This window comes from Larimichthys crocea, chromosome XII (assembly GCF_000972845.2).
Source record: "Larimichthys crocea isolate SSNF chromosome XII, L_crocea_2.0, whole genome shotgun sequence".
Taxonomy (NCBI): Eukaryota; Metazoa; Chordata; class Actinopteri; family Sciaenidae; genus Larimichthys; species Larimichthys crocea.
Genome location: NC_040022.1, coordinates 15,056,066 through 15,079,269, shown reverse-complemented (window position 1 = coordinate 15,079,269; position 23,204 = coordinate 15,056,066). Strand labels below are relative to the sequence as shown.

The following is a 23,204-nucleotide window of genomic DNA, read 5'->3' as shown; positions in this document are numbered from 1 at the left end:
AGTGGCCTACCAAATACCAGTCTACAGTATGTATGGCTGATTGAACTTGGCTGCAGACACAAAAAGCCCTCTCTGTCCTACACTCTGCAGCCTAGAAAACATGCGGCGGGAAGCGGGGAAGCAGCTCTCCACAGCTAAACACACTTACTGGAAACCCTACCCACTACCCAAACAACTGGACTGAGAAGTTTTTTATCCACACGGGGCACGATGGCCACGATCACTTACTTAATAATACTCACGAGGTGTTGATCCTCATATGAATGGTAAACATTTAAAACCTGTAAACAAGTTAAATATGGCATCTAGTGTCACATCTCTCATATAATCTGTGAATTATTAATTAATCTATTTTTTGGATTAATTGATTAGTGTATAAGTGAAGCTGGAAGTAAAAAATGTTTTGAGTTCTTCCTCTTATATGTTACTATAACTGAACTTATCAAAATTGAAATTTGGTCAACTAATCGATTATTCTGTTTACAAGGTCGATCAAATTCAAGAAGTCTTGAAGTAAAACTTAAGACACTTTATGTCATCAGCAGAGACAAGCACAGCACACAGCGTTACGTAAAATGCGTTTTGTATTACAAGTCTTTTAAACTCACATGTGGATGGCAGGAGATTTGTCCAAAGGGAGAATTACAATTACGGTAAGTCAAAAAAAAAAAAAAAAAAAAAAAAAAAAAAAAAGTCACATTTTTAGAAAAGAAAAACATTTTCTAATAGATAATACAGACATGGCTTGCCATTCACTGAACCAAAATGCTAGTTGGTTAAAGTTACTTTGTTGTTCTTGTTGGGACTAGTACCTCGAGAAACGGCCTGAATCTGACCCTGAAACAGCAGGTCTGTTACAAGCTTAGCTTCCTGACAGTAAGATAGGAAGCAGCGCTTTACACTTTAACACCAAATTAAGCTAGAATGTATACTGAAAACTGCTAAAAAAGTTCTGATTGCCATCGAGACGCACTGCAGAGGAAGTATAGGGCTCATCAGTTGGCACAGTCACAGGAGTTTTTCTTAGGAAGGCACTTGACATGGGGTCATGGCGTTCCCCATGCAGCGACAACAATGCACTACGGTCCTTGTTTGTGCACACTGAGCAGGGACGCCGTCAGCTAAGTGCAAGTTCCATGATAAATCCACTTTCACCAGACTGGAGAGGAGAAAAACAAAAATATGTAGGCGTAAAAAACAACTCCACCACGGTCCACAGCTTCAAATACAGTATCTTGGTGGGTGGGTCTGCGGCTCTTGGATCACATGTGACCATTTGGGGGGCGGGGGGGGGGACACCATAATTGTAGAGATTGGATTTGAGTAACCTGTGCAAGGCTTGAGTGGTGATTGATAAGTTTAAGATTTTAAGCACTTTTAAGTCCGATTCCTAGCTCTGCCTGGGATTTGGCATAACCCCTGTAAGCCCTCCCTATCCCTTCAACCAACCACCACTCTCAAAAGACAGATGGACCCAGCCCAAAAGATGCAACAGTACAATGCAAAAAAAATAAAATAAAATAAAACCACAAAAAGAAAAAAGAAAGAACCAGAAAACAGGTGTCTCTTAGGTTTCACAATAAGACATTCCCATTGAGGCACATTTCCAGAGAAGTGTCATATACAAAGCTATAAAAAAATCCCAAAACATTCAAGTACTTTGTCATGTAAACACTTTTCCAGACTATAATACATAATCGATTGTTGTCGTCGTCGATTTCTTTTTTTTTTTGTGTGTGTGTGTGTGCAACAATAAGACAACAGTGTGAGCAGAGAGGAGAATAGTTTCGCAAAAAGCCTGCAGAACAAGTTTAGAAGCTCAGCTCGGGATCACTGTTCCTGTGGGTTTGTTTGGGTTTCTTTTAGAGCAGGACACATGAACAACACTGGTCTCCACCACTGGGTACAGTTGAATAGTTCATCTGTCTGACTATTTCTGCAAACAGTTCATCCACTGATCCTTTATTTTTGGCTGAAGTTTCCATAAACGGGCAGTTCCAGTCCTGGGCCAGCGCCTTGCCTTCCCCGGAAGACACCTCTCTCTCCCCCTCCAGGTCCACCTTGTTTCCCACCAGGATCATGGGCACCCTCTCGTATCTCTTCACCCGGATGATCTGGTCTCTCATCGGCTTGATGTCCTGAAAGCTCTGCTGGTTCACCAGGCTGTAAACCAAAATAAAGCCCTGCCCGTTCTTGATGTACAGGTCTCGCATGGAGGCGAACTGCTCGGTGCCCGCCGTGTCCAGGATCTCCAGCACAGACGGGGACGAGTCCACCTCGATCTCCTTCCTGTAGAAATCCTCTATCGTGGGGTCGTACTTCTCGATGAAGGAGCCCGTCACGAACTGGACCGTCAGCGCGGATTTGCCGACTCCACCCGACCCCAAAACAACCACTTTGTACTCCCTCATGGCTGTGGGGGGGTAGACGAAGAAGGAGAAGGGAGGAAAAAAAAAAAAAAAAGGCAGACACCTCCTTTTTTCCGAGACGAAGCCTCTCTCTCTCTTTCTCTCTTTCTGTCTCTCTCTCTCTCTCTCTCTCCCCCACCCGCTGACCAGCCCCGATGTTTTCAAACCGAGCAGGCTGGGAAGGCTGCCCTCTCGCTCGGGTAGCACTCAAATCCCACGCCGGCAAATCCTCCAAGTGGTCGGTGCGCGGCTGTGACGGGCCGCGGGGTTAGAGAGATCCGAGGAGAATAAGAGCTCCTGGACATCAGCGTGCTGAAATAAAGCACATATCTTTTTTCTCTCTCTCTTTCTCTCTCTCTCTCCCTAGGATCACACTGTATTGTGCAAACGGGTGCTAGGAAGCGTGATCGTTTCTCTGCTCTTGCATGGCGTTTCCTGCCCACATCCTCAGCAGCGTCAAAAGCAGACGCTCAGTTCCGTTTTCTTAAAGGAGCCGACACCCGAAACCTCGATCAGATGACCTGAGCGCTAAACTGCACGTCTGACCCCCAGTGTACACACACACACTCACGGTCACTGCCCCTGAACAAGAGCCACCGTCTGTCCTTGTAATTATGATTATACACGAGTGTGTTAATGAGGTCATGCATTAACTCATTATACAATCTACACACTTCTGTATAAAAGTACTCCTTCACCAGGTGCTGGAAAGTAACTATTTACTCAAGTACTGTACTTAAGTAGGCTATATTTGAACTACAACCAGCTTTATTATTCAACTATGTGAACATGCAAAGAATATGTTCTCAGTGTACTTACACTGGCATAAACATTAGGTGAACAGAGCTGAAGAAAGCTAAAGAATAGACCTGACTATTATGTACACAAGTATGTCAGAAAACAGTTGTATTTATATATAAATAAAGCAAAGTAATAATGAGCAACGCAGTAAATAAAGTGTCCATATACAAAATAAGAAAACAACCCCCTGTATCATTTATTAGTTTGTGTGTACAGTGTGTCACCGTAGAAGCTGCTCCGAACAAATTAGGATTGATAAAATTGTTTTGAATTTGAATTTATTTTGAATTTGAAGACACAACTTTTAGTCACCACGTTGCAGTACAAAGTAGGAGTGCAAATGTAAAACAAAACACACACACACACATCTCGCTGCATGAATAGGAAATGCCCTCTGAAACTTACAGCTCACTCAAAAGATGAAAAAAAAAGGGGAAATAAAACCCCTGATTTCATCAGAACGCAGTGGAGAAGTACGTACTAAGTATGCCAAGCATTTAAGTGGAAATTTTAGGTACTTTAGTATGTTATGCAACTCTACTTTCTTCACATCTCGGTGGCAAATGATGTACTTTTACTTTGCTAAAAATGAGCTCGAACCTTAAACAACTGCAGTACCTTTTGATGCTTTGAGTGTATTTTGATAATATTCTGATAATACTTACATACATTTACTTAAGCAAGGCTTTGAATGCAGGGAATTCAGTGTTGTAGTTTCATTTTGGTACCACTGTCAAAATGTTACATATACACTATTCATAAACAGCAGAATAAAGAGGCATGTTGTGAGATCATATAGGCTTCATCTAATTTTTTTCCGAATCAGTTCTGACCCAGATAATGCACACAAGCTCATGAAATCTGCCCCGAGCACAATCAATTTAACTTTGCACATCTGTCATGTTATCAGTCTCTGTGGAGCTGTTCCAGTCTTGCTGCCACCGTACCCTCAAGGTGACGATAATTGTTCATGAGGTTGAAGTTCAGAAGTTCAATATCGAATACACCGTCCTAGATTGTCCCTTTTACGTATGAATGGGGCCAAAATATAACGCATGTTGCTGCTGCATGTGGACCCAAAAACGATATCAGGCATCATTTTTTATGTGTTAATCAATCAAGTTGAATTTCAAACCTACTCCTGGGAATGTCTGCACTCACTAAAACGTCCTAAAGTGACTCACACATCCATTACACACAGAGGCAGTGACCACAAGAAGTGTTGCATGAGCAAATCAAATATTGTTTTATTCAGATTTTTTTCATCCATACAGCAAGAGTCAATAATGGCAACAATAAAATGTGCATAAACAAATCTGAAGACAGAATAGTACATTATTGTGTGGCAATTGTTAGCAAATACGTAATTGGTGGTTGCACTTACAAGTAAAAAGCAGTCAAAGCGTACATGTGCCCTCAGCAGGGAAGAGAAACCTTGGTTGCAGCCGGGTGACTGAACATCTGGTTTGAAGAAAAATGGTGCTTTGGTTGTGTAGCGACTATACAGCAGCCTCAAGTCAGAAACATGTTGACTGGAGACTGTTACATTCATTTCAAGGACTAATTTGCCAAATACGCATTTGGTGTGGTGAGCCTTCACCTGCTGAGTGCACAGCTATGATAGCAGGAACAACATCCTGTGAGTCAGTGTCGACTGTAATTATATGGCTATGAGAAAGTATCCGGGGTGGATGAGTGCTAATATTTTACCATTCTTTAAATAAGATGTTTGCTTGGAAAATATTTGAACACACAAGAGTAAGATGACTTGTTTTTGAAGTATTATTTCTCCCCACTGTGGATGTTATCTACTGTATGTATAATTTGAAAACAACAAAACATATTATTGTGTATCCTGTAATCTGAATGTGTTACCTTTCTTTACATAACTACGCAGTTTCTTTTGTTTACATGTTTGTACTTTTACATGCAGTCAAATCAAACTATAATAGAATACAAATTTTTTGATAGTTTTATGTGTCAACTGTACCATGGGAGCAGCAATACTGCATGACCAAGTCCAACAAATGATATATGGACATTACTGGATATGTCATCCTACAGGAGGGGTGGAGTTAGCATGACACGGGGATATTTATTCCCGTACAACATTCCCTGGCAATACTAGCCACCGATAAAATAAGACAAAAAGCGCATAGCTTTCTCTGAATGCATTGGCCAAGAAACTAGTGCCCTTCTTTGCAAGCATTTTTTTTTAGCTGGTCTTCTAATTTAAGAATTTAAATTAATCTAGCAAAATTCCTTATAATTATAGATCTTTTTTTATTCAAAATAATATCTCAATATGATACACATTTTTTTCTCTGTTCATTTGACTATATACAGAAGTGCAAAAAGTCAACCTTCGTCCCTTAGGTTAGAACTCATCATCTGCAGCATTTCTGACCTCTCCGGTACGGAAAAGTCTTTGCTTTCTCACTCCTTAATCTCACTATCCACCAAACATCCAAACACCCGTCAATCTCACTGCTCGTTTTGGCCTGACATTCAGGGCAAACTTAAGAAATATTCAAACAAAAGTACATATCTTTTTGAAATGGATACAGTAGAAAATAATTTTTACTCTAAAACATGGATCTATATTTCAATACAATATATTTTCAAACATGATCTTGACATGTTACAAGGAAAATTTAAGTTGGTTAAAACATTAGTTTTTTGTTTTTTTTGTCTACTCAGAGATGCTGCAGTGGCAGCAAATTAATTGATCTCATTCCTTGTATCAAAAAAGTCTTTCATCAACAAAATTAACTGATAATGTAACATCAACTGAAAAAGACATCCAGCTATATGAATGAAGTGAATATTTAAAACTGACTCAACACATTATCATTTATATGGTTTGAAAAAGTTATGAATACTACCTCAAAATCTACAACGGCTATATCAATGTTGTCAAGTAATATATAGTAAGGCAAAAAAAAAAGAAAAATCTACAACTACATACCTCAAATAGATTCAAATCCTTAAGTAGTACATAACACATAAGTTCAATGAAATTTAAGAGAGTAATTGTTACTTTTACATAGAGAGAAAGAACAAAAAAAGATCATAAGCGGCATGTGAGAGAACTATAAAACATCATTGGTGTTCTTTACCTGCATGGTGATTGAAAGTACATTTGATTGGGCAGACACCCATTAATTGTGATCTAAGGCTTTGTTAGGTACATTACAATCGGTAAAGACACACTACATACCTCTGTAAAAACAGAAAAGGGAAGTGATCATAAAACAGACGGATGGATCAAAGATGTTTCCTTAATTGTTTAAGCCTCTTGAGAGATGCTCTAAAACCCTTTGTGAATACGATTAAGAGGAAAAACTGTGCTTTGGTTTTCTGTAGTCAGATCTAAAAATGAATGGGAACCTTCATGTTCTGCTTGGAAATACAAACACGCGACGCGCTGTGTTTCCGGCAAAAGTGAAAGTTCGTTCAAGATGGGTTGTGAAATTAAAACAGGGTGATCAGACAAACAATCACTCAAGTGCACATGTGGTTTAAATGACCTAATAGACCTTCAGAGTCCATTGTTTGAAATTCCCATCAACACATGGCTCGACAGTGCTTCTTGGAGACACAGTTTTAGAGTCGCTCCTCTTTAAAAGAGGGGAAACATGGTAACACAATGTCAATTGAAGCTACATCCTCTACTTCACCAGGCTTTAGAGTCAAGGGACTTGAGCAACAACATAATCCCAACAAATGAAAAAAAAAAACACTAGTCTATGAAAAGAGGTATGACAAACTTTAGAAAAAAACCCTCCATTTTTGATTTTGAAAGAAAAAACAAACAAACATCGAAATTAAAAAAAGAAAAGGCAAGAACCCCACTTCTAAAACTGATTAATTAGAGAAATTAAAAAAAAAGGTTAAAAAAACACTCTGAAAACAAAACAATACAAAAAAAAAAGAGCCATACAAAACTTTTACCTTCGGTAAACAAATAACACTGCTGAGATAACACTCTGGTTTTAGCTGTATGGCCTTGATGGCACATGACAAGGTGAGAAAAGCTAGCCTGGCTGTGCTTTCAAGGTACACAGGTATGTTGGTTTACCCAGAACATTCATATGTCCAAGACCCTCATTTCAACATCTAGTTTCACTAGTAGCCGTAAAAACACAATACTGTACATGCCTAATTATTTTGGCGAATACAATTCCTGTTAAAATCATTGTGCCTTTCGGATTTCAATTCAAATTCAAGGTGCATGTTTGCATTTCACTTGTAAACTATGAAATATGGCTATCAATTAAAAAATAATAATAAAGCAGAACAAATAAAAAAAAAAGGAAAGATAGATCTTGGTCTACTAACGTACCAGCACTGGATGTTGCTTTTTTGCAACCACGCTCTTGACCTTCTGTGCGTGCAGTAATGATAATAATCAGAACAAATTGAGTGCTATGATTTAGTCAGACACAGAGGTGTAATGTGAACGTTCCCCACAGAGGGAGAGACACACTGACCCCGGCACCAAGATATCCTCTTGTCTTGGCTGGACACTGAATTTGACGACAAATTCTTCTTGACGTTGATATGTGGGAAGATGGCACAGATCATGTGTTGCACCGTTGATGTTTACTCGTGTGATGAGACCATCGTCGTGGACTGGCTGAGAGATGGCAAACCCTCCTTGTCCCATTGCTTGACATTCTGAAGGTTATGTACATAAAGGCTGAACTCTTTTGGCTTGGACGGTGCCAGCACACATTCATTTGATCTGTAAGACATGACGAATTTCACTTGAAAAATGCTACGTTAAAAATATGTACGTTTTGTTTCTTAAAGAGACGGAAAGGAAGTTCACACAAGTTGCACACAAAATCAAGTAAATATTAGACCCAAGCTAAAATGATTCAAGATAAAGACACATTTTGTTATGAAGAGAGAGAATGTGAGGATTTAAATAGGAACTCACTGTTCTTGAGAGGAACTACATTTGAGTCAAGTACTTGTGACTACTCAGATGATCTGCAGATATTATTGGAATCTGCGGGTAGAAAACAGACAGAGATCAAATGAAGCATCCCAAACCGAAAACACTCAAAGCGGACATTGGCCGACAACACAGATCAACACATTTTAACCACATCCTCTGACATTAAAGATAAGTTCATTGCTGGGAAAGGAACGGAGATGACAAGAGAGAAAAAGCAATTTGGCTACAGTTGTGGCAGAAATTCATTCAGACGTGACATGTCAATATCAATTAACAGACACTTCTGGTCAGCAGGGGAAGGGGAAGAGGAGGATTGAAGGGAAGGGAGAGATGAGGGGGCAAAGGGAAACTGTCAGTGAGGTGGCTCCCCCATGCATATCTAAGTCCTCCATTTTGTTGACCTGCACACATCGATAAAATGCAGAAAAACTGGTCCTGGATCAAGACTAGTAACATGATGATTCATCCTATGCTTTCAGAAGTCTTTTCACTGGTGTCATCAAATTGTGCAATGTAGCTAACGGCTTACAAAAGTCATTCAACAGAACTGAAATCAAAAAGTTGCAAATCGTCTCACACACTAGTTCTAAGAACTTTTTTTTTTTTTAACTTTTATTCATGGATATGTCTTTTAAACACGAGAAACATGGTAAAGCTTTGCTTTACGTGCTTGAAGCAGCAGCGAAAAAAAAAAAAAAAGCAAAGCACCAAAGGGCACAGATAGCGACTTTTGCACAAGCTGTGCGAATTGCTCTAAAAACTGTAAAAAAAACAACAGCTACCTCATACATACCAATTGCATGTATTCGTTGGTAGTCAACTTTGATAAGGAAGAGTCCTCAAAATGGGAAAGGACAAAAATCGAGGTTACAACGAGGACAAACATTATATGCAATACAGAATGCTTTTTCAGACAGTAGGAAATGTGTGAATATTGTTGAGATAAATGTCTTAAAAATGTCACAGTATGATATGTGTACACATGTTGGACTCTAGTGTAGGCCAACAAGAGGGAGTACCGCCTTTTCCCCAACCCACCCCTAGCTGTAAGACACAAGCATCCCCAGATCATCCAGGTGCATTGAAAGACAGAGATGAGGGAGAGAGAGGTAGAGAGAGGTAGAGAGAGAGAGAGAGAGACAGATAGAAAGAGAGACTGAGGCGGTGGAGGTGCAAACCTGATTGGCGGAGGCAGTTGCGAAGGGAACGCTTGTGGCAGATGTGGTGGCTGCAGACACAGTGGCTGGATTACCACCGTGCATCATGGGAACTTTTTTGGAGGGAAAATCATGTAAGCAAAAATACACAGAGGAGCAGTGTAGCCACATACACACACCAGGCAAATGAGGGAAGGAGGACGAGGAGGAGAGAGAGGGAGTCAGAGAGGGATTCGATTTAACTGGTTCCCTTTCCTCCCTCTGCCGTCACTGATAAGAGGTCTTTGCGTTTGAGGGCTTGATGTGACGCAGTGTTGCCGCGGCAGCGACTTACTTCCACATTTTGTCTGTGTTATTGCTAATGAACTGATCGACAGCGAGCTTTCTTCTAAACGTCCGAATGAGAGCTGACTTTAAAAGCATTATATCAGAAATAACATAAATAAAAGTGCTGTCACATGAGTCTTAAGAATAAGCGTCATTAAGGCAGAGGTGATAATTGGGAAGGTTATAATTGAACTCCCTCTGTTTAAAAAAAAAAAAAAGTTTTTAAAAAGGGTTTCAACAGGTGTCAAGGTTAGACCAGCCAAAAGCCAAAAGTTTAGAACGAGTATGAGAACGAGAGCGGTCAAGCGATATATATATAGTAGGTATACACAACAAAATAAAGATCAAATTGATATTAGCAACGGCTGTCATACAGGAAGTTAACAACATTTGAAAGTCACAATATTTGTATTTCCTTATGTGGACTCCTGTTTATGCTTCAAATCACAATAAAGTACCTTCACGCAAACCAATATAAGTGACTCTCAGGTCCCCAAAATCTCATTTTAAATCAATGCAGTGCAGTAAGATTTCAATGGTCAGTTGGATTTTGATGACGTGTGAGTCACAGACATGACAGATAACTGGAGAAGGAAAGCTGGAACCTACCAACGCTGGCTGCAGGTGTCATGCACAATATTGAGCCTGCCCATCATGCAGTGCAACAGGAAGTGGATTGGATAGGGAAGAGAAATCAAAACAGCCCATCACAAGGGTCGTTAGAGTGAGGGGAGAGATAAGGTGGGAAAAAGAAGGTTAATATCTCTTGGACACAGTCATCAGTGATTGGAAAAGTCGAAGTGGTGAACTCATCATCAAGAAATCTGTTAATCAAATGAGAGTCTGAGTCTAAACTTTTGTCTGAAGTGCAATGAATGTGTAATACGGCAAGAGTGATAGTGTGGTTAGGATTGCAACTATCGAGTATTAAACATTATATACACACTCTAGACAGAAGTGAGTAGAACAGCAGATAGTGTACAGAAGCCAGACTCTTCAGCCTGCTGCTTGTTGCCGAAACTGAGGCGTAAGATACCACGAGCTAACCCATCCAGCCCCGTTCATCCCAGCCCAAGCCAAAGCCCCAGCAGTGATCACTATGGACGCTTTGATTTAACAAAAAAGTAAACAAGTTCTATCCTTCCTCTTACAAAGATCCATACCTGTGGCCTGAATGTGGAGTTAAGGAAATTAGTAGGCAGAGAGACATTCTAACCCATTCTGAACACCTAGTGGCCATGCAGTGCCATACAAAGCATGATGCACAAGTTTGTTGAAGCATTCTTAGCTTTTCAATTGCACTTTGAGATACAAATGTTTAACCCTCACTGGCCTAGAATGAAATAACTTGAGCTTGATAGTTTGGAAGCTCCCTATAACTAATAAAAGTTGATAAATTGTCCTGAACCAAACTGCTCTGTACTGCAATCTACCACTTTGCCCAACCCCAGCCAAGCAGGAGCCAGGTTAGACTGATCCAGGCATCCTCTGGGTGGTCAGAGCTCTAGTGGTGGTTGCTTTGGGAGCCATACCTGATGGGAGGAAAGCAGCCTGCTGCTGAAACTGCATGCTGGCCAGGGCCTGTTGGTACTGGAGCATGCCGGTGTTAAACATGGCAGAGGCCCCGTTGGCCTTCTCCAGGGCTGCCCGCTTGGGCAGGGGAGCCATGACATTAGGGGCGATGCCCTGCCCAGCCAGATGGAGGGAGGCCGGAGAGAAATAAAATAATAATAATAAAGAAACAGAGATAGAAAGAGAGAGAGAGGTGCGTGGAAAAGAGAGAGAGGGTGTGTTGGAAAGAGGCAAAAAACGGGAAAGAAAACAAAAAAGGTACATATGTTAGAGGACATCATATTAAACAGCATCTCAACATCCTTGTGTGTACAACAACAATATCATCATATCATCAGTAGCAAGCAAGCAGCAGTCTGACACAAGTACTACACAAGCAGGAGCATGGTGCCTACTGGAGCTACTGGCTAACAAGCATTCATATATTGATTATTATTATATTGATTTTTTTTTCTCAAGAAGCTTACTTGGATTATCAACTTTGTAGTCCTAGGGCTGACTAAATGCAACATAAGCAAGCATTAACTATTAAAACAATAAGGCTACTAACAAGAGGTGGAACAGGTAGGAAGCACAGAGAAAGGGAGGCTGCACTGCTAGCTCCATGATAAACTGTGTAAGCCATGTTTAAGTGATGGTTCACTCTCAGACAAGTGTCAAGAGTGGTCTCAGGCCAAGGGATGCGACTCAGATAAGACTTTGCGGTGTTGATATTTGCACCATAAAACGCCATGTGTGCGTGCGTGATTTTGTCTTGGCATGAGGCAACCCTTGAGGTCTGAATATCTGTGACAAGATTTGATGATGGAGTGAACTATCATTTGAACTGTAAATCATCTGTTATGGTGGGATCACACCTGTATGGTTTTTTTAAAGACTGTTCCTCTTAGCCCCACCCTTATCCATCTGACATGCACTAGTAAGACAGACATGCACACATTTGATTGAGCTGCTCCACAACACTGACCACTGACTTGGACGTAAGACTTGAAGCCATGCCGCCATTATAGAAGCTCTACCTCCCTAGCCCTCACTGACATTTGTTAAATAGGCTACAGGTGATGAATTGATTGTGGCTCCTTGTCACAAATTCCATGTTTGAATTCGTGTCTGAGGTGATTTCTAGATGGCAAAGGGTTGTTTGGTGCCGAATGCAACCTAAAACCCAGAAAGCCACAATCATTTTATCACAGGTAATAATGACAGATCAACAGGAGGAAAAAACAGACATTGCACTGAGACAACGACAACAAAAATAGCTAGGTATCTTTGGTTAAAACACTGCTTTACAACAAAGCCACATGCCAAGCTAAAAGGTGAAAGGTCATAGTACCAGGTCAAAGGTTGCGTCGAGGGGTCGCTTCAGTGATTTGACAGCCGACTGAGTCTTAATTAGCAGGCAGCGAGCACATGATGGCAATGGGCCAATGGGGTTCAAGCGCATTAACATAAACCAGCAAGCAGAGGTGCATCATGGGGGCAGCAGTGCAGTTTGGGTATAGGTGAGAAAAAACAAAAACAAATAAAAAAACAAATCATTGGAATGCAATATACAAGGGGATAACAGGACTAAGGCATGCACAGTGTGGACTCTAGCTCTACTGCTCAACAGTTAAATGATCATCAATAATCAATTACTACGAATCTACATTAGTTATTGTCACACAAAGATGGATGAATACAGCAATGAGAATATTATTCAATCATTACTTCAAAGTGGTTCTCAGTAATCGTATCGCACAGGAAATGATATGAAAGCACAAGTCACAGGTTTTTCTGTTTCGCTGTGCTTATCGTAGTCAGTGTCACAGTACAATGATTCACGGCATAGCCTTCGCTATGTTAGTAAGAGCATGTAGAAAACACTGTGATCAACAGACAAGAGTGGCTGCACTATTATTCACAGGTGCTGTTACTGAGAGACGAAAGCACAATGAATCCTTTTTTTTTTTAAATAATGTCAAGAGGAAGAGAAGTAATAGATAGGAAGCACAGAAACAATGGTGTCACAAATAAGACCAGATCATCAGAGAGAGAGACAGAGACAGAGACAGAGAGAGGAACTCACTCTCTGCTTGTGGTCTGGGATGAGATGAACAAGGAACAAGACAAGCTTCTTTTTTTTTCAGATTGGGAAGAAAAAAAAAAGCTAAACGTCCAGAATAATGTGTCATTGTCCGATCCTTGTTCACATCATCCTGCTCTGAGCAGATTTTTTTATTTATTTTTACCAAAACCAACTTGCAAATTTTGAAATTTGACCCGACAAAAGCAGAAATAAAAAAAAGCTGCATAATACCGACCAGGAAGATGAAACACTTTCAAACATGAATGTGAGTATGAGCCACAGAACATACTGTATCTCCTACTGTGTGTTTGGATTTATAGCCCTGATATTAAAGAACTTCCTGTCGAGCCTGCCGTGTGGGTGTGAATGAGTGTGGCCACGCTTGTACAGACTGCTCACCATGGCTGCGGCGGCTGTGGCCTGGTTCACCTGGTGCTGGGCAGCCTTAATTTTGGCCTGCAGATGGGCCGGCGGGTGGAAGTACTTGCACTTTTCCCGGGAGCACCGACCCTTGATGTAGTCCATGCACACGGTGACTGTGTTGTCGTTGGTGTCGATCATGGTGCTGTCCGCGGGGTGGGCAAAGCGGCAATCGTTCTCCCCCCGAGAGCAGTTGCCCCTCTGATATTCCCGACACACCTGGAAACAAGATGAGAGGAAGAGAAATCATGAGAAGAAATGAGTTTACTTGTAAGTTTAGTACAGGATGTGGACACGACATAACAATAGTTCCATGTGGAACATTTCCTGCCTCGTGTATTTGTGTCTTTATGAGAAATATGGCAAGTATGACTCATCAAGCCATTACTTTGTCATTACAGAATTACAAACATCCATTAAGGTTAAAAATGCATGAGACCTTCAGGCCAATGAATAGATTAAAATGCTTTGCAAGATCATATTTCTCTTGCTGTGTGAAACATTTTCTAACTTCCTATGCAGTGTACTTCCTGTTTAACGAGAACTGTTACAGATGTAGTTCCTGAATAAGATTGAGGAAGGTCCAGCTAAGGCTGAAGCTTTTGCACTCTAACATAATAAATCAATAATGATAAAGTTTTTCTTTATATCTTTAGAACTGTATTTGTATTTGAAGCTCTATTGAATCTCATATATTTTTAAGTTTATATGTGAGACACCAGAGGGCAGCACCTTCTTTTACATTAGAGATATCAGGAACACATCTGCTCTCCAGTCTGCTTTTCTGTTCTCAGTGTGTCAGCAGTGTGTGGTTAAACTTAGACAAGCTCCATAAAGATGACAATAAAGGTAACACATTTACACTTCACTTTTTAATCTTCCTGACGTCAAAAGGGGAAATCCAATCTACAACAATAACGCTCCACTACATCTTTTGTTCTCTTCTGTTTTGTTTGTTTCTTTTTTTTAAGTAAGACGCACGTTAAAATATGCTAAAGGTGATATTGAGATATTTCAGATATTTCCAGTGCTGCAACAACAAAGTTTTATTTTGGTCACAGACTCTCAGAACGAAAAGCAAAGGCGTCTTTCTTCTTTAATACCAACAGACACGGCAGATGAGGAGGAAGTAAGCACATCAGAGTACAATGCTGCCGCAACAAATGCTATACTGAGCTTGTCTCAATTAGAAAAAACGTGTTGCTTTACTTTATTATCACTGGTGCTAGTAAAATCGTTACTGCTCTTTCCACTGAAATAAATACTCAGCACATTCGGGCTCATCTCTGGCGCTTGCCCAATGGAGTTTTGTGAAGGGTACTGTACGAAAGCACAAAGTGTGCTGGAATTTGACAGATTAGGTGAGTGCGGGTTCATCAAAAAAGTAAACAACTCTTAATTACAAGAAGCAACTCTTGGAATGCACTCGACATCATAAGCTGGTCAAATATTACAGTTTATGAACCTCTGATGGTTTTATTTATTCATTTTTTAATTAGCTTCTACATGCATAATGGTACCTGCTGTTAATATTACAATGCAGTTTGAAAAACACTTCATAAAGGCTGTTGTTCTTGGTATGCTTGTTAAACCACTTGTTAACAATTCTTGTCTTGTTTGCAGGCTCATTATCATCCACCACTCCCACTAAGAAAGATGAAGTACAGTTTATTAGAGTTTTCCTGGCACTCTTTGGCAGGAGTGAGCTGATTCTACCCAACATAACGCAACCTCGCCCCAAATCGAAAGGTTGACTAAATCAGGTTTAATTCATCAGTCTTTGCGTTACCTCGAGTCTGTCTGTTCTCAGCAGCTTCTGGGCTGCAGCAGCAGCAGCGTTGGGGACTTGGCTGACGGTGGGACTAGAGGCCATGAGGACAGGGGTGCTGGGCAGGATCTCTTGGGGCATCAGGCCTGGTGACACAGGGCTCAGGTAGGGATTAAAGGCCGCGGCTGCAGCTGCTGCTGCGCTGGCGTTGGTGGCCAGGCCTGGCGTCACCGAGAACATGGGCTGGACGAGAGTAGAACAAAAGCAGATGGATGAAATGACTGTGGATAAAATGTTCATGTAAACCACAAACTGTGAGCTTTTTGTCTGGTGAAAAAGAGAAGGACTGACGGAAAAGACAGATCAAAAGAGTGAAAAGAGCCACGCAGACAGTGAAGGAGCTGTGTATGTGTGAGCTTTTACACGTATGTGATCTCACCATGGGCAGTAGCTGTGGTGTATTCATACGTGTGTGTCCCCTCACCATAGGTGGTAGCTGTGTGCCGGGCATCATGGCATTGGCGAGCTGCATCTGTTGGGCCAGCATGGCCATGTTCTTTTGCTGGATCAGGTTGTTCCTGCCATTGATCTCAAGCTGGGTCTTTAGGTGGGGAGGGGGATGCAGGTACTTGCAATTCTCCCTGGAACAACGGCCCTGAAGGAGGTGACAAAGTAGAACAACAGAGTCAAGTATGACTTTGGTAACTTCTTATCTTGCAACACCATGAGACTGACATTCCTAGTTTTGAGTGAAATAGCTCAACTACTGGAGAGATTGCAATTTGGACATTTCTTCATTATAGATTGTAATAACGGCATAATGCTCTGAATTTTTTTATCTAGTACCACCACCATGCCAACATCTGTCTAACATGCTAGGTAAACATACGTGGTAAACATCAGCATGTTATCATAGTCGGTGAGCATATGTTGCCAGGCTGACGCAACATTGTGCCTCAGTACAGCCTCATCATAGAGTTGCTAGTGTGGCTCTAGCCTTGTTGTCTTGTTATGAACAAGGTTGTAAGGTAACGTACGATACTTCATCGTCATACAGACAAATTAAATATGATTAATAATATACTGAACTTAACAACAACACAAATCAAAGGGTCCCTTGTGAGTATGGCGGAAAACAAGCAGATATTTTTGTTACATGCAACATTACAACAACAAATAAATGAAATAAATGGTGTAAATGCTGAAATAATGGATGTGTGTCTTGGAAAGAGCGATTATATGCCCCCCCCCTCCCACAAAAAAGACATGCTACCTTGTTTATAGCTAGCCCACTGTCACTGACACTCAAATTCACATCAGGTGTGGACTCTAATTAGTTTAACACTAATTGTTAACAACTTGCTATTTCTGTCAGTCCCAGTAGGGACATGTCTACGTGTGTATGTGTGCGTGTTTGTGTGTGTGTGTGTGTGTGTGTGTGTGTGTGTGTGTGTGTGCTAGCCCCAGGATGGCATGAGGTCCAGCTTAGCTACATGTCCAACTACCGCTATAAATACTATCCACTCATATGACCCGTATATATTGTATCAGCAGTCATCCGGAGGTCACACTTCAAAGTCTTTGAATCATTATCTAAGACAGGGATCCCTTTTTGCTGCCTGCTCTGAGTATCTAATTATACATTCAGTCTGGAGAAGAGGAGTCTAGAAGAAAGTACGACACATACACATACACATTATCATGCAAGCAAGAATGCATACGCCTCAATGCACACACACTCTGGGGTCATGTTCGTATAACAGGTGGCCGATACGCGTCACGCAAACGCACACGCAAACAAGTCCACGGTTCAGGAAAGCCGTATATTTACTTTCAGCCTCGTGGCACAGCTGAGCCGACTGTGGCAGCTTGTGCTTTCCCTCACTGAAAGAGCCGTCCCCACTGGGACTCATCTCTTTACCCAGTCATGACTTCATTCCTCTTAACCATCTCCTTCACTTTCACTGACACTGGAGCACCAGACAGGTGCGAGGGGAAATGGGAAAGGGGGGGTAAGGAGCAGATAGGGGGACACTTAAATTGCTGTGGGGCGCTTTTCAAGTCTTTCACAAGTCTTTTTAAAAAAAGAGTGTGTTGCACATATATGCCTATTTGTGTCCTTGTTTTCAGACAGGAGCATATGGATGAAGAGAATCAAAGATTCATATATATATTTACACATACACACACACAGACACACACAAAGTTGATTACAGAGAAATTCAACTTCGACTTGCCAGGCCAAAGTGAAGTGCGTACATGAGCTAAGCTGGCATTCAGGAGAATTCTGACACTGACAACACTGAGAGGTGTGTGTGTGTGGGTGAAGTGTGTGTGTTTGCGCTGTGCATGTGTGCGAGACGAGAGGAGCTGAAAGCAGGTTCTAGCACTCACCCCAGAAAGTGACAATGGCATGCAGCAAGAGAAGGGTGAGAGTGTGTGAAGAGATAGTGTGTTTTGTGTGTTTGTGTTTGTGTGTTTGTGTTATGTGAGTGCAGACTAAGGGGGTTTGCGAAGGCATGAAGGATCATGTTGCGTTCGCCCCGTATGACCCTGTCTGTCGACCCCTGGATTCACAGCTGCAGCAGTGCATGTGTAGGTGGGTGTGCAGGTGGTACGGTAATGTCTGAAAAATGTGGCTTTGACTTTATTATGCGAAGAAAAAAAAAAGCCATCGACCAACACTGGCAGCCATTTTGAATAAAAGATCAGGTCCCGGTAAAGGAAACGTCAGTCTGCATGAGTGGAAGATAGAAAGAGAGAGAGAGAGAGAGTCATAGTGGCTCTATGGCGAGCACCGGGCTGCGTCAGGGAAATTTTAGAACTTGCAGAAGAAGTGATTAGTGTGGATCATCACACGCAGGGTGAAGAGAGAAAAATAGAGATGCAGACAGAGAGGAGGAGGAGGGAGAGGAGGACTTCATCCCACTCACATCACATTTGTAGCTGTTATGTGGCATCAGCGGCCTTGAGGAGCATCTAGAGACGGTGTCCACGGCAACCGAGCAGCCAGACACTCCTATTCTAACAACACAATGATTCCTGAAATCTTCCCCATCACCGGGGAGATACAGGAACTGAGCAAAGACGTACTACAGGTACAACCGATCCTGAAGTATTCCAAGAGTAGAGAGCATCCAATCAGCACCCCTCTCTGTCCTGTTAACACAGCCATCATGAAAAAGCCCATTCTCACTGCAGATGAATGAGAAAGATATCATCTTTAACATTTCTTATCGCTGCCCGGCTCTTTTGCCTCCATTGATAGATTCAGGACTGGAGCAGAGAATTTCATTATCTCATTATACCAATACAATTTGAAGGTAATTATGCAAAACAACAAAAAAAAATGGATGTGCTATGGAGACCCGTAGAAAGCTTCAAATCACATAAATTTTCACGGCACAGTGAGAAAATACTTGATGAGAATGTGATTAGTGAATAAACTGATTTGTCACCGCTCTGTGTTTATGCCAGAAATTAGGAAGTGAGCAGCTACAGAATGACTCATCCACATCATTAATTTCAGGAATGTTTTCCTCTGCGTCAGGTGATGAGTGATTTTTTTTTCTGTTTCAGAGCTGCAGTCTTCCAAACAAACCAATACTTTCTGACCGTATTGTTTCATCAAAATGACAAAATATGTTACGATAATGAATTCTAATATTTCGAACAAATTGTTTGCTGATACATAAAAATAACTACTAATATGTACAGACTGAAAATGACTACAGAAGTGAATGATAACTAGGTTTAAACTACAAGACAGATTACTGAATGAATAAGTAAATATCTTTCTTTGTAACTAATGAGTTTCAGATCTCATTTTGTAAACTATTTTATTTAGCATTTGCTTTTCTTTCCTTTAGAAATCATAATTGGATGTTAGATCACAAAAGAATAACTTAACATAATAACTATAACTATGTTTTGAAAAAAGATCATTAGTGACGGAGCATAAATTATAAGCCCAGTTTCTTGTAAAGAATGCAATAAGATATCATGTTGTTATATAGCCAACACCACACAAAAGTGAGCCTTGTTTTTTTAAACTCCTCCAGTCTTCTTGTAAGTTCAGCCCTGGACTGTGTTTTGTATGAATTGTAGGAGTCTGTGTTTCTCTTGGTGAGATCAGTCTTGCCACACTCCAGGCCAAACAGGGAACAATAATCCCACTGGCTACTGTGCAGCCTGATTGATGATAGGTTGTAATAACATGTCCCACCCCGATCACTCTGTCTTTTAACTCTCTGTCTCTCACCCGTATACACACACACACACACACACACACACACCCTGCTTTTGTGACTGTGTGGGATTTAAACAAACAATGAACCAATGTATAAAGAATGCTGGGTGGGGCTGCATCCCATCCTTTTTGAGGAGAAGAGATGAAGCATGCAGCAAGATCTTTTAATGTGTATGTGAGTGTTAGAAACAGAAGAAGAGTGAGACGCTGGCAAAAAAGCTGGCTTTCCCTTAATTATTTAAGCAGAATATATCCAACAAACCAACAACAACCAAGTGCTTCCCAAAGGTTTTGACTTACTTTGCAACCACTTAAAACTTTCCAAAGCACTGAATGGTTTAGGGCCAAAATACATCTCTGATCTGCTGCTACGTTAGAAATTACACTTCTCAGGTCGTCAAGGTCTGTTTACTGTCTACAGGGTTAAAACAGAACATGGAGAAGCAGTGTCCAGTTTTTATGCATCTAGTAGAAAAACCTTTTCCTTTTTAAAAGTTTATTTCACCATGTGTTTCTTTTATAGTTTGCCTTAATGTTTGTCATGTATTATGTAAAGCACTGCAGACTTGCCCTGCCTTAAGCGTGTCAACAAGTTGCAACTAGTCCAACCAAAGATTGAGCCTTTTCTCTCAGATTGTTTTATCTGAATAATTTTTTAAAAGGCCAGGAGAGATGAAACTGTCTAATAATGAAGTTAAAACACAAACAGTAAACAAAAAGTAAAAGTTTGGGGCAGAAATAAGTTCATTTGCTTCCTTGTCCTGTTAAATGTCTCTTTGGTTTTGTCATTTTATGACCCTTTCGGGAATCATTGCAACAAAGAAGGGATCAAAAATTTTCAAAACGTGGCAAAAAACATTACTGAAAATCTCAGGAATTAATAACTTGTGAAATAATTTTTAATATATAATGTCCCAGTTTGAATATGTCCGAATAGACTTTCCTTCCTATCTTTGATGCTCTGGTGTTGTGGTGTGATGTTGTGGTGTAAGGTTGTGTTGGGTTCTGGTGTGACTCTGCCCTGCGTTCCAGTGACTTCTGTCTAAACATACCCAGAGATGAAAGCCCTTTCTCCTCACACACACTGTGAATGAAGCTTTGTTTTGCTGGAGAGCGGCGGAGACTCAAAGGACCAGGCCCAGTGGTTGGTCTCTTTGTCTACTGTGCGATCAAATATGGCATAAAATATAAAACATATCAATTCGGTCAATATACTGACTGTGTGCAGATCATATTACACACCATGGAAAGTGGAATTTCCTGACAGTCATGAAAAAGCATGCAAATTACTGGCAACGTAGCAGACCAGAAATATAACTGTGGTGGTGTGGTCCTATCTTGCTAACAAAAACAAAAAAAATCGTAAATTCACAGTCAATAGTAGCCTTTTACAATAGAGTACAATTGATTTTATTTTTTGTTTTTAGCCACTTAATTTAGCATTAAATTAGCAGTAAAGGTTTTTTTAAGGGTTAGGAATACATTAGAGATCTATGCAGGCTTGGTTCTTGCTTGCATTTCTATATCAGACCACAAACATACACTCACACCCTTGTGATTACGTCTATATCTCCCTGCTGGGACCCGACGTACACAGCCATCTATTGCTGCACATTTTAGTGGTCAGGGAGCTGATGTGACCAGCAGAGCTTATGGAGATATGGAGGAGGGAGGGAGTGTTAATCTATGATAATAGTTACAATATGCCCCCAGTGACGCATTACCACCCGCACTAAACAACGACACAGAGAAAAGGATTATAGGCTAGAAGCAGAGGTACAACATAGACCACACAGAGCGAGATAAGGCTGGCCAGCTAAATAATGTTTGTGTGGATGGAAAATTTGAATGGATTTAAAGAAATATTGTGTAAACTGGAGACGAGAGCGGTCTCAGTTGATGTTCAAACACGAACACACATATGCTTTAGACACAGTTGCAGCCACACAAACCTAACCATAGACACACACATACACACACACACAGCAATGAGTTATTCACACTTGAGAGGGTGTTGGTTCTCAGAAATGCTTCAGGTCAGATGTCACGTACACAGGAGCCCTGGATCCAAACTTAGACCTCTCTGTTTTCCCATCCGTGGCCTCCTCCTCTCTCTCGCTATCTCATTCTATCTCTTTTCGTACAAACATGCTTTCATGTGACTTTATTCACGCCAGTTTTTCTCTACTCGACGTATTGCTGCTTCTTCTCCTGTAAGGGCCTGTAACACGGTTAGTTCTGTACTTTTCATTATCAGTAATAATAGAGCAATCACGCAGGTATCGATTTGAGCAGCAGCACTTTATGAAAGCCATCCAGTACTTCGCTGTGCGAGTACGTGAGGCGGCCCGGGAATGCTTATTTAATCATCTCCGAGCTTCGCTTCCAAGCGGGAGAGAGAACGGAGTCGTTGCGCAAAAAATCACAAGTTCCAGGCGTCAGTGAGACATCAATAATGACGCTGTTGTTTTCTGAAATGACTGAGGTGTGTGCTTTACTCAGTGTCTGTGGGTCTCACAGGGAGGAGAACCAACACCAGGCGTTAGTCTTAATAAGCCGTTTCAAAAGTTGAACGATGAGTAATCTAGTGACATGTGATACAAATGGTTAGATTTGACTTCTGGTGCAAATGTCCCTTTATAATTCCTCACTATATAGATATATACTCAGATATATATATTTTTTAAATGAGACAGATGCATGCTTTAAGACGAGGAACAGCCTGGATAGCAGTAAAAGCCACAGACAGCTAAGAAAAGTGTACCGCATGCCTTCCCCATCTCTCTGACCTCAGAGTGGCAGCTTTGCGATACACTTTAGAACTTCAAAAGCTTAAAAAAAGTTTAAAGGTATGTCACTTCCACTTTTCTCTTTTATATAGCTTTCTTTGATCCCGACCCTCTGCTCTCCCTTTCTAACCCTCACCACTATCACCGTTATCCCCACAGGGCTTTTACTTCATTCTTAGTTTTGTAACACCGGGACTGTAGAAACACACAGAAAAAGTCTCGAGTCACTGGCCATGTAATAATCACCGATGCAGATAATTCATTTGGTTTGATTTAATCTGGCATGTATTATGCTAATCTAATTCTATCCACAGCTCTAATTCCACTGTCAACTGGCCTAATCCTGTTTCTGCGTGCGATTATCTCCTTCGGACTTGGCACTAGCACAGGCAGGATGCTTTCACTCCCCTTCTCTCTCTTATTGCAGTGTAAGAAGTGATTTTACTCCACATTTATTCTTCACGTTATTTCTCTAACAAGCAAGAAAGGAACAAAAACTGTTAGCGGAGTGAGATGACTCAATTTGTTATGTATAGCTGTCCTGTAAAAAGGCAGAAAATGAGTCAGTAGGAATGATTTTATCTTATTCTTTTCTACATAAATTTACTCACATCATTATTTACACACGTTTTTAATAAATAAATAGTTTGAATCCCATATATCACATCTAAACAGAACA

The 23,204-nt window shown here is 40.9% G+C and overlaps 2 protein-coding genes across 27 annotated transcripts in view; both read right to left on the bottom strand.

Moving 5' to 3' along the window:
- Positions 1–514: 514 nt before the first annotated feature.
- On the bottom strand, positions 515–2,885 carry LOC104919204 (ras-related protein Rap-2b). The gene has a single exon (XM_010731149.3). It carries the CDS (start codon positions 2,409–2,411, stop codon positions 1,863–1,865), a length of 549 nt encoding a protein of 182 aa, XP_010729451.1. The 5' UTR covers positions 2,412–2,885; the 3' UTR covers positions 515–1,862.
- Positions 2,886–4,429: 1,544 nt separating this feature from the next.
- The window catches only part of mbnl1 (muscleblind-like splicing regulator 1), a 49,882-nt gene continuing 31,107 nt past the window's right edge, over positions 4,430–23,204 (bottom strand). For 7 of the 26 annotated variants that reach the window (XM_010731150.3, XM_010731151.3, XM_010731153.3 and 4 more), the window contains 10 exons: positions 15,927–16,142; positions 15,509–15,730; positions 13,699–13,938; positions 12,565–12,618; positions 11,192–11,345; positions 10,269–10,304; positions 9,354–9,445; positions 8,969–9,013; positions 8,155–8,226; positions 4,430–7,956 (listed from right to left, as the gene is read on the bottom strand). In XM_010731150.3, the coding sequence (XP_010729452.1) occupies positions 8,170–8,226; positions 8,969–9,013; positions 9,354–9,445; positions 10,269–10,304; positions 11,192–11,345; positions 12,565–12,618; positions 13,699–13,938; positions 15,509–15,730; positions 15,927–16,142 (1,116 nt within the window). In that variant the 3' untranslated portion in view covers positions 4,430–7,956; positions 8,155–8,169. The remainder of the gene's footprint in view (positions 7,957–8,154; positions 8,227–8,968; positions 9,014–9,353; positions 9,446–10,268; positions 10,305–11,191; positions 11,346–12,564; positions 12,619–13,698; positions 13,939–15,508; positions 15,731–15,926; positions 16,143–23,204) is intronic. The other 19 variants (XM_027285089.1, XM_027285091.1, XM_027285092.1 and 16 more) reach the window with 19 other exon arrangements.

What these genes read in the sequence shown, in the direction of transcription:
- LOC104919204 (XM_010731149.3), bottom strand. Translation starts at nt 2,411, where the DNA reads ATGAGGGAGTACAAAGTGGTTGTTTTGGGGTCGGGTGGAGTCGGCAAA.